Below are 11,318 nucleotides of genomic sequence, written 5' to 3'. Positions count from 1 at the left end.
GGCTTTTAGTTTCACATTCTATCCTGAAATCGACATTTCAAGTTTTTGCATAAAATCGACCAATTCAAGATTTGGAGCCATAAACCTAATAGGTCAAGGTCCGCTTGCAATTTTTGGAATTGAGAATTGGACCAATTTTTTATTGCAAATAGGTCTAGTTGCTCACGCCTAATAGCTAGGGAAAGTGAAAACAATTAAATCTTATTTTTGTTTGAAAACACCTTTTAAAATGTAAGAACCGAATTGAAACCGGAATTACACCAAATCAGCCCAGAAAGGTTAGTCGAGTTTATATGCATGGAACAAAGGAGATCGCCTGATCCTGCTTTCCTCAAGAACTTAGTCACCAAAGCATGCATGCTTGTATCAACTTGATCAAATCAGGAGAAAGTCACAATTCTATCAAATCTTTTATCATCATCTTCTTCTCCAACTTCCAACCCAAGTCAAATTTCAACTTCAACTAGCCCTTTGTCCTGAACTGAACAATTTCTACCGTGAAATGTACGAGGAACCCAGAAGCTAAAGGACAATGGAAACTTTCGCAAGTAGGATCCACACAGTGATGATGTAGTTTGATCAAGGTAGCGCGGGAATACTTGCTCATATAGCTACTGCTATTGCAATGTCTAGGAACATCTGTTATGATGCAGAGAAAAAACAGAAATGGAGCTTATTAGTTTGCCATGCTCAAGAAAAATCTCTTTCTGGATCACTGCATAAAACGAAAGCTTTTTTTACTAAAGATCTAGTCTAAGCAAGATCAGGCGGATTTCCTTTAGCTTCCAATAAATATACACCGCGAATAGAGCCCTCGAAGCCTCACGAATCACTCTCTCGGTTCGCTCTTCCCGAAGATGGCTTCCCTCGTCACAAGCTTGATTCCCCTCACCCACAACTGCGCCATTTCATTGCCTCCCTCACATACAAAGTGGATTTCCCTGTTCTTCGTCGTCACGACATGGAACATCCCCTGTTCGTCCGTGTCGAACTTCCGCCTCCGGTTCCAGCGGAAGGACGAACTAGGCCCCACCTCGGCCTGCTTGCATATCACGTTCCTCCTGCTCGACTTGCCCCAGCGCAGCACTGCAGCGGCCCCAACCATCCTCAATAATTTAACGTGCGGAGCTCCTCTGCCGCACTTCGTGTGCTTCTTAACACGAGCCCCCTCCAACACAAGCTTCCTAGCAAGCTCATCTAAGATCACTTGCTCTGCGTCACTTCCAATACCGTTTAGTCTCGAGAGTGAGAGTGCCGTTTCGTGTCTCGAATTCTCTAAGCTGCACCTCGCTCCATGTGAGATCAGGAGCTCGCACAGAGCGCTGTGACCTCCCTTTGCAGCTAACATCAGTGGAGTGTATCCATCTGCATCAAAGGCATTCACATCGTGACCTTTGCTCGTTAGAACACAAACCATATCAATCAGTCCATCCCGTGCGGCATGATGTAGACTACTAATGCCAGCAGAATTATCGAGCTGTTTTTGAAGTTCGTACTCTTGCATTATCGCTTCAAATGTTTCCCCATTTTGTGTCAACTCCGATAAGCTTTTCACCGTATCGCCTTGCTTGTTTTTCAGTTTTGTGTTGGCCCCGGCAAAGACAAGCACCCTGAGAGCCTCTAAATGGCCATTTGCTGCAGCCCTCATGGCAGGTGTATATCCGTCGGCATCCTGTTCATTAAGATTAATGTCTGCATGCCCAATAAGCTTTTTCAGAGCTTCAACGTCATTTGCTTGAGTTACAAACATCAAAGGACAAAATATCTTCACATTGCTTGATTGAGGAACTTTCCCGGCTTGAATGACATCCACAACCGCTTGTTGGAAGCCAAGAGTCCATTGAACTGATTCTGCGATTGATTCTGCCGACTGACTTGCTGAACTAACCAAAGCCATGTCTACGCCAGCTGAAGCCAAAACCTTCACACATTCCTCATTCCAACGTCTTGCAGCAATCATTAATGCGGTCTCTCCACATTCTGTCCGTGAATTCAGATTGCAGCCAGCAGAGATCAAGCATGGTAGAACTTTTGGATACCTGAGTCGCGTTGCCAAATGAATGGGTCGTATTCCAGTTTTAGGAGTGGTTTCCAAGGGACATTCTGGATCCACGCCACATGTCAGCAGCACATCTAATGCTTTGCTGTTGTTACATAGGATTGCATGGTGGACAAGAGTTCTTCCATGATGAGAAGAAGAGGGAAGCCGTCGGAGGAGCATGCGCAAGATGGCACCGCTGCATTCAAAGTACTCCACCGCGCACCAGGTGACATGATATGGCTCAGCTAGGCCTGCACCCACTCTATATTCTTCTCCTGTATTTACATCCCAAGACCAAGCCCCCAGCCTCACCTCAATGTCTACTCTAACGTCTGCCTGCATTGCAAACCCGAAATGGTCACAATCTGCCGGTAACAGACAGCTAGTTGACCATGCTACCTTTTTTTCTTTTTATTCGCCGGTACCACAAGTAGCTTAAGAAAAAGCTCGGTTCTACTACTGCAGCCGTGATAACCTTACCTGTAGCAGCCTTCGGACCACTGAAACCTGCCTGCTGATGATGGCAGCAATGAGTGGATTGCAGTCCACATTAATGTGGAGAGATGGCTTAGAGGATTGAAGCAATGCCCTGTCAGTTCCATTGACATCCACACCGCACTGCATCAAGCGATATTGCAATCTCAGATGACATCTCATATTCATCAAATAGGACAAGATTGGTGTCTTTCACTAGGAAGAAATGGGTAATTAGCTCAAAGAGACAGACAAGTCGGAGTAAAACAAGTAAACTTTTCCCAATATGAATAAATAGGATATTGCACTCAGTTCCTGGCCGTCGAAGTTGAAAATTTATTCATTTTACCCGCAACTTTGAAACCAGAAATATACATCTCAGGAAATTGTTGAGACAAATAATGAACCGAATGACAGATGAAGACTTGATTTCACAAAAGTCAATTTTGCTTTGAGTTTTAATTGGGGTTAATATTTCCTGATTCTGCTTGTAATTCTCTGAGGTTGCTAGTGTCCACAAAAGATTAAAAAGACTCGTTATTGTGACTGATCAGCCATACCTTGATGAGTGCATCAACAACCGCAACGAACCCTCTGCAGCACGCAAGGACAAGAGCATGAACAGCAACATGTGGACGGATCATTTGGGATCCCATGAGCATTTCGGAAATCCTTGGCTGCCCCACGTAGCTCGCCTCCACTAAGGCCTCCTCACATGCATCACGAGATGCCCCTGCGGTCATAAGAACCTCAGCAACCTTAATATGACCCTCTCGTACGGCGGCTGTTATGGCATAGCCCCTGAACAGTTTCTGGTTAACGTCAGCTCCCATGCTCTGTCACATAGATATGCAAGAATCAAGTTAATTCGATACAGAAGATTGACAATTTTCTTGTCGATGATATGTTCATTGAGGTGCATCAAGGGTGTGATGCGAAAAAGTCACACGTCAAGGAATCGATTTGAAATGATCAATGTCCCATCAATTCACAACTTATAGGCTTCAAACTTTTTGGACTCGACACGAGACTAACTGAAAATTACAAATGAGGTCAGCCCAGACCATTTTCTAATATAGAAAAAACTTGAAACCTTAGCAGTCTACTCGAGCTCAGGAACCTGTGCTGTAAAAAATCAAAAGTAGAACGCAAATTCAAGTGTAAAGATTAGAAAAGGCAGAACTAGAGTCAAGTGGGTTTCCATTAGTAGTCTACTCGAGCTCGGGGGTTCTGGATCTGCGGCAATTTTTTGCTTCGGCAGGATGCGGAAGCATATTTTCACGTGTGTGACGCTGAAGAATCACGACACTCCAACATAAATCCGGAGCAAGTGGAGGAGATGATGCCATCTCGCAGGCCGTCAGGTTCTGTACGCACGCTGCTGTGCAGTATTACCCAAGCACAGATTATTACAGCAGGACAGAATCGACTAAGAATTTCGCAAATGCCCAGATCTTTGTCTCTTTCGCGTTTTCATTTACAGAAACCGGAAGCGCCGGACCGAAGAAAATAAATGTCGTGACAATGTACAACCAATGCGCACGCATTGGTCGAACATTGATGAGGGAAAGAGAGAAGAAAAATGACTTCTCTTCTCGGAGCAATAACCCAATGGTCAGACAAGCTGATAAATCGCCACCAACAAACGTCGTACCGTCAGAGCCAGGAAGCAACGACTATTACATTGTACGATTAATTGCAAGTTAAATACCTATTGCAATATTTTCTTTTAGTAATAGATATCACAGCGTAATTCCTAATATAGCTAACATAGTTATTTCATAGATCCCCGTATTACAGCCAAAATACTTTTCCTTTTTTTTCCTGCTCACTCAATAGTGTTAAATTGTTGATTATTATTAAAATTTATATGGATTACAGCTAGATTATGACTATTTTGACTTAATCATATATGTAATTAATAAATGAATTATTAAATATTAGGTATATCATTTAGGGATAATGATTATGCTATCTGGCGAATACATAATTATTTATTATATTAGATATTATACGTGATATCATAATCGGCATAAATATGTACTCACTATTTGGAATGATGATCTAAATTTTCATAATTTCATATTATATTACTCGTAATATGTTGTAATCTTAATTTGAAATTATATCAATTAATGCTTGAATTTCAAATTAAATTATTATTTCAACCATACTATTAATTACGTAATAAAAATTATTTTTAATGTAATCTCGCATTTATGATTAAATAAAATTATGATATCAAGTAATAGCCACTGTGGTATAATATTTACTTTAAGGCAATAGCACATTATACATTTATATTTTAATCATAATCAATCAATTAATTATAAAAAGTATAAATAAACATTTGATATAACAAATTATACAGCTAATAATTTATATAGGAAACTAAACTCATGAATCATAATAAATTTCGCTATTCCTTCAAATCTTGATTTTAAGGGTATTTTGAGATTTCTTATTCTATTGCCATCATTACATACGGGTATTATATTACTTAACCCAAGCAGTGTAATGGCCATTATAACTTTATTATATAAGTGTAATTGCTATTGCATTAAACCCTTATCTCGTCGCTACAAATCTCAAAAGGGTTGGAGCTAAGGAGCACCGATTTACACGACACCGATGCATCAAATAATAGATCCTAACTCAAGCTCATGATCAGTCGAAATCAATCAGATTGGTTGGTCTGGTTTCAAAGAAAATGAGGTCCAATTCTTGATCCAAACACTTGGAACAAGCCAAATCCATGGAATCGCCGATTCGACTCGAAAACCGAACCACCGAGGCCCATCCGAGTTGAACCGGCCTATGTTTGGTTTTTAAATCTGTGATTCCCAAGCCGTACGTTAAATGGTGGCGAAAAGGAAATTCTCGAGATGGCTTCCGTCGCTAGCGGGTAATAACACCAGCGACAGCAATAAATCCCGATTAAAAACACGAATGGCAGAAATAAATAAATAAATAAATTTGAAAAACAACGAAGCGTTCAATAGATGAAAAAATTTCATGAGAATTTGACCGATGTGCAGAGGAACTGATCAGCCAAGCAAAACGAGAGAGCTAAGCCATGGAGTGCGAAAATCGCAAAGGAAATGGAGGAAACGAAACGAACTGCGGATGCGCGCGTTTACCAGCAGCTTCCTGACGAGCGTCAGGTTCCCGGCTTGAGCGGCGAGGAAGAGCGCGGTGACCTCCGTCCTGAACTCCTCGTACTCCACCGCCACCTCGTGCGGGCACTCGCCCCGCGGCACGATCTCCGCCCGCCGCGACCGCAGGCTCACCGTCCCGACGAAGCTCACGTCCACGAACGGGTCCACCATGCACTCGTACGCCGTCCTCAGGTCGCCGCCGTGGGCGGCGTCCACGAGGCGCTGCGACACCTCCGCCTGGTAGTCCACCGGCACCACCTGCTTCCCGGCGAAGTAGCCGGCGCCGGGGCCCGCGAACACCGTCATGTCCGCCGTCGCCGCAGCCGGCCGCGAAATGCGATCCTGTTCCTCTCTGCTGCGTCTGAACACACAGAGAGAGGAAGCGCTTGGCGTGTGAGGCTTCCTGCTGTTACGGAGAGAGATGCCGGAAATGCTTTCGCCGTGCATTTATCTGGAGACGAAGAATGGAGTTTGACTGGGTCGGGGGTTGGTCCATAGAGTGGGGCCCACTGGTACTCCAGATTTATGATTTTTCTATTTTTTTAAGGATTGATATAAATCCGTGTGAATTTATTGGTAACATGTGATCTGCGTAATGACTATGGAAATCCTGCCATAATTGTCCGATCCGCCATAATCCAAGAGAAAAATTACCGTATTTCTATGCAGTCCGTACCCCCCCCTTTCCCCGGGCGGGCGCTTGACCAATCAATCTCAACATTTTTAGTACCATACTGGCTTGAATTAAATCATATCTATAAAAAGATTTGGATTTTTTATTAGGGAGTATGAAATGTCTTACCTGTATTAGAATTGAACGTTGAATATGGAGCAAGCATAGCTATCTGAGTAAGCTCGTGAGAAGGGTATAATTCAAACACAAGCCCACTTTCTCTTTAACCAAAATGTATATATTACTTATCTAAGCATAATCACCACAACAATCGAGTTGTTATGATTCATAAAGTGTGAGATTTGCTTGCAACACCCTTGCAACATTCCTTAAGTAGGCAAAATTACACTTTTTCATTTTTTATTTTTAAAACATGCACTAAACCTACCCTGAATTTTTATATAAAGATTTTACTTTCCACCCATTATTAAAGTCGAGACGCACTATCATGATTTTTACATAATGACAATTTGTACGATCTCCACATGAATCCACCAAGTTCCCTTGTATAAAGAATTGTTTCTTCATAAAATTCGTGTTTTTCTTCACTTTTGATAGTAGGAAACAATTAACAAATCGGTAGATCATGAACACGAAATTAACCATATTGGTATTTAGCCAATTCACACGACCTATCGATCAAGTATCATGATTGGAGATAGAGGAAAATATAATAATTTCACAAATATCAGATTTTACCGCGAGAATACTTGCGTCATTACTTAATAAAAGGAACCTTTTAGACAAATCTTGGGAACGAGCTGGCAGATGGCTGGCTGTGGAATTTTGAAGCAGGTAGAGACAGAACTGCAAGACCCCCTGACGCCCAAAAAACCTGCCTCGATATGAACTAAAACCAGCTCGTTCCAATTGGCCTCATCGAAGCATGTCTCATCTTAGAAAAAGAAGGGGAAGATCTCGATGTCGTGGCCGGAAATGGCCTGCAAGACTGGTCGCTCCTCGTGAATGGACTGAGATCAGCAAAACCCTCTTTTCATTTTCTTAAAATTGTCCACAGAGGAATTATGAATTATCAGAGGACGAAGTTCAGAAAGAGGCCCACGTTTGTGCGTGGGCCGGGTCCCTATACGGCCCACATTCCAGGCCCACTACTGCTCCCTCGACGTGGAATCCTTCCTCATCACTTAGCACCCCGCGAGATTCCGACCGTCGGATCACCGGCTCCCCTTCGATCACCGTTCATCACGGCCCCATCTCCACCGTCCTTCGCTCGCATCGCCATTCGCACGCGACAGAGGAGCTTTCTATTCATCCGCCCCACCTTTGCAGTCCCTTCTTCTCTCTCGATCGTCTCGCTTCGCTCCTCGACCTGAAATCCGCCCGCCCAGTCGGAGGCGCATCCGCGACGTCCCGCGCCATGGTATGCGAACCGCGCCGCCCCTTCATCTCTTTCGCCCGCGCGACTTCCGCGTTCTCGCTCGCGCTTCGCTTTTTATTCGTGCTCTCGTCATCGATCGCGACTGTGCAATTCGCTCGCGGTTAGGACTGATTAGGGGAGTTGGGAGGGGAATGCCTGTCGAAGCTGGATCCGTCGATATGTGTTTTTGACGAGCTTTAGGGGGGGACGGGTTGTGGAGGATCGAATTCGATTCGATTGGGTTTGAGTTTAGGGTCCTTGCGTTGTTCTGGGGTTTTGCGGAGTGTTCTGGCGAGTGATAGGGATTCGACGAGTTCCTCATTTTGTGGGGGCATTTTCGGTTTTTTTCAGGGTTTTTGTCTTGAAGTAGCGTCATTTCTGTTGATCGTTCGGGGTTCGAATCCTTGAGATTTGTCGGAAGAGGAGACCTAGGAAATGCACTCTAATTGGCGTTCTCACGCCGAATAGCTTCATGTAATGCCGGGTTAAATTCGCCGTTCTGCTTAGGTGATAGTCTAAATCTAAGTATTCAGGAACTCTTGGGTTTGATATCTTATTTGTTTTAGAAATTCTGATCTGGTTTCATCCGTAAAAGTTGACTTGTTGGAACGCAAAGTCATCTTCGCACCATCCTCTAGGCTTTTGTTTTTCACTCTATGTAAAGTAAATAAACCAAATATGCTGCCATGTGCACTCACGGCATAATTGGGATTTGTGAATATCAGCAGAATTACCTGAATATGATGCTGCTGTATTCTAAATATACAAGGCTGGACAGTTATTTAGGGGTGATTTTTTTGTAATGCCGTTACATGGCTTCATGTGCATGATCTACTTCAGGTTGATTCATTCATATTTTTGTATTTCCAGCAGGCACCAATGAGGGGCCTGCTTTCTCTTCGAAAGACGATTTTGCTTCGGGGGCAGGGGATAGGTGTTAGGTCATTCAGCACCGAAGGTGCCAAAACTGCTAGTGCCCCTCCATCGCCTCCACCGCCTCCACCTCCTCCAGAGAAAACCCATTTTGGTGGACTAAAGGATGAGGATCGCATTTTCACCAACCTGTATGGAATGCATGATCCTTTTCTGAAAGGTGCCATGAAACGCGGTGACTGGTACAGGACAAAAGATTTGGTTTTAAAGGGCACTGATTGGATTGTGAGTGAAGTCAAGAAGTCTGGTCTCCGAGGGCGTGGTGGTGCTGGTTTCTCAGCTGGCCTGAAGTGGTCTTTCATGCCAAAAGTATCAGATGGTCGTCCTTCCTATCTTGTGGTCAACGCTGATGAAAGTGAACCGGGAACATGTAAAGATAGGGAAATTATGCGTCATGACCCTCACAAGCTTCTTGAAGGATGCTTAATTGCTGGTGTGGGAATGAGGGCATCTGCTGCCTATATTTATATAAGGGGTGAATACGTAAACGAACGTATAAATCTTGAACGGGCCAGAAAAGAGGCTTATGAAGCTGGACTGTTGGGAAAGAATGCATGTGGATCTGGCTACGATTTTGATGTCCACATCCATTATGGTGCTGGAGCTTATATTTGTGGTGAAGAGACTGCACTATTGGAAAGTCTTGAAGGGAAACAAGGGAAGCCAAGGTTAAAGCCACCTTTCCCGGCTAATGCCGGCTTATATGGCTGTCCTACCACTGTTACCAATGTTGAAACTGTGGCTGTTTCTCCAACGATTCTCAGACGTGGTCCAGATTGGTTTGCCAGTTTTGGAAGGAAAAACAATGCAGGGACAAAATTGTTTTGCGTGTCGGGTCATGTAAACAAGCCTTGCACAGTCGAGGAGGAAATGAGTATACCATTGAAGGAGCTGATCGAAAGACACTGCGGCGGCGTTAGGGGTGGATGGGACAACTTACTTGCAGTAATACCAGGGGGTTCATCTGTACCGCTTCTCCCAAAGAACATATGCGATGATGTGCTGATGGACTATGATGCTCTTAAGGCTGTCCAGTCTGGTCTAGGAACAGCAGCTGTTATAGTGATGGATAAATCAACCGATGTTGTCGATGCAATTGCTAGGCTTTCTTATTTCTATAAGCATGAGAGCTGCGGGCAGTGCACGCCCTGCAGGGAGGGCACAGGATGGCTCTGGATGATAATGGAAAGGTTGAAAGTTGGGAATGCAAAGTTGGAAGAGATTGATATGCTGCAGGAGGTGACCAAGCAGATTGAAGGGCATACAATATGTGCTTTAGGTGATGCGGCTGCTTGGCCTGTCCAGGGTCTCATTCGGCATTTTAGGCCGGAACTCGAGAGAAGGATTAGGGAACGTGCTGAGAGAGAGTTGCTGGAGGCTGCAGCTTAGTTTTTATACTCAGGTTTCTACTCCAATCTGTTCTCGATTTATTTCTTGTACTATCCCATAATTAAGTAGAAAGGAGAAAGCAATTACAGCTCACATGTTTACAAACTCATGTCCTCTCCCTTTTTTTATTTTTCTTTCTGTCATTAACTAGACTCTGTTAGATTATTGAGTGGCTGGTGAGATGATAATGGATGGGCTAAGTAACTGTAAATTCAAACCGGCAAGATGAGAATTGTGGGGTGATGAAGGACTAAATGTTGCTTTAGCATAATTGCAAGTTCAAATATTCGAAAAGGGAATAGTCATTGATTATTTTTCTATAGTTTTTGCTAGCATTTGGCAAATGGCGAGGCAGAGGGGCTTAAATATGACATATTGCTAAGCTCAAGGGACAATTCGTATGTGCAATGTGGACATTTATTCTTACAGTCTTACTTGTAGGTACATGGTTGTATACTTTTGCTGTGATTGTGAAGTTACTACTGGTTTCTTATTGGTATCTATTTTGTCTTTCTCCATAGGTAAATCCCTTTGTTGGTGGATAATGTTAGAATAACAAGAAGAACTACCCAAAATTTGGGTTGATGGGTGGATTTGGCTTCTGGGTCTTTTGCATTTCTATTTCTTGCTAAGCTGCACAGTGAGTTTATTCACTGCCAAGGAAACTTATTCTCTCAATTATCTGGACAGGAGTTATGTATTGTCATTTCGTGTATTATGGGAAAACTAACTAGCTCACATTTTCCAGAAAGTTTGTCAATAAATCTTTGTATGTTGTCTTCTGGTTGATGTTGCTTGTCTGTAAGTAGTCGCGGGAAAACTGTTCCCCTGAGATGGTATTATTGTGCGGCATGTCCAGTATCTTGAATTTGAGAATGGAAACCCTCATCCATGCACCATGCGTTTGGTGAATTTCAAGTCTGAGCTCCGACTGACTCAACTGGTCGGCTGCTACGAAGGTCTCTGTCATTTGACCTTGTCTGTTGAGTGATGGCTCTGATGATTAGCTGAGTCACCTGATTTCTTTCTTTTGGTCTGAACTGGAGGCTGCACATGAGCGGCTAGTCCATAGGTGTCCAATGAACTCATGGTTGCTGATGAAATTAGCATCTCGAATTCTCTCCTGTCCCTTGTCTTGGCAAAGCTAGGTTGCGGGAACTACCTTTCCTGGGCACCAAATATATCAGTGACTATCGTCCAAACTTCTTTGAAACTGCTCAACCGAAGGCATAGCCGTTGGACATGTTTTTCATGCTTTCAAATGTGTCTGCA

General features: G+C 43.5%; 2 protein-coding genes across 3 annotated transcripts; one reads left to right on the top strand and one right to left on the bottom strand.

Annotated features, from left to right (window-relative positions):
* Positions 1 to 704: 704 nt before the first annotated feature.
* LOC104417755 (ankyrin repeat domain-containing protein 17) lies at positions 705 to 6,076 on the bottom strand. Its single transcript, XM_010028976.3, has 4 exons — positions 5,656 to 6,076; positions 3,076 to 3,351; positions 2,522 to 2,659; positions 705 to 2,377 (listed from the first exon to the last, which is right to left on the bottom strand). The coding sequence occupies exons 1-4, from the start codon at positions 5,977 to 5,979 to the stop codon at positions 830 to 832; spliced, it is 2,286 nt and encodes a 761-aa protein (XP_010027278.2). The 5' UTR covers positions 5,980 to 6,076; the 3' UTR covers positions 705 to 829.
* Positions 6,077 to 7,529: 1,453 nt separating this feature from the next.
* On the top strand, positions 7,530 to 10,958 carry LOC104415700 (NADH dehydrogenase [ubiquinone] flavoprotein 1, mitochondrial). 2 transcript variants are annotated; one of them, XM_010027038.3, is made up of 3 exons: positions 7,530 to 7,727; positions 8,598 to 10,059; positions 10,568 to 10,958. In XM_010027038.3, exons 1-2 carry the CDS (start codon positions 7,725 to 7,727, stop codon positions 10,044 to 10,046), a joined length of 1,452 nt encoding a protein of 483 aa, XP_010025340.2. In that variant the 5' UTR covers positions 7,530 to 7,724; the 3' UTR covers positions 10,047 to 10,059; positions 10,568 to 10,958. The 2 variants fall into 2 exon arrangements, with proteins under 2 accessions (XP_010025340.2, XP_010025338.2); XM_010027036.3 differs by having other exon boundaries at positions 8,595 to 10,059.
* Positions 10,959 to 11,318: the final 360 nt, after the last annotated feature.

This window comes from Eucalyptus grandis, chromosome 8, assembly GCF_016545825.1.
Source record: "Eucalyptus grandis isolate ANBG69807.140 chromosome 8, ASM1654582v1, whole genome shotgun sequence".
Lineage (NCBI taxonomy): Eukaryota > Viridiplantae > Streptophyta > Magnoliopsida > Myrtales > Myrtaceae > Eucalyptus > Eucalyptus grandis.
This window is presented reverse-complemented; position numbering and strand designations above follow the sequence as displayed.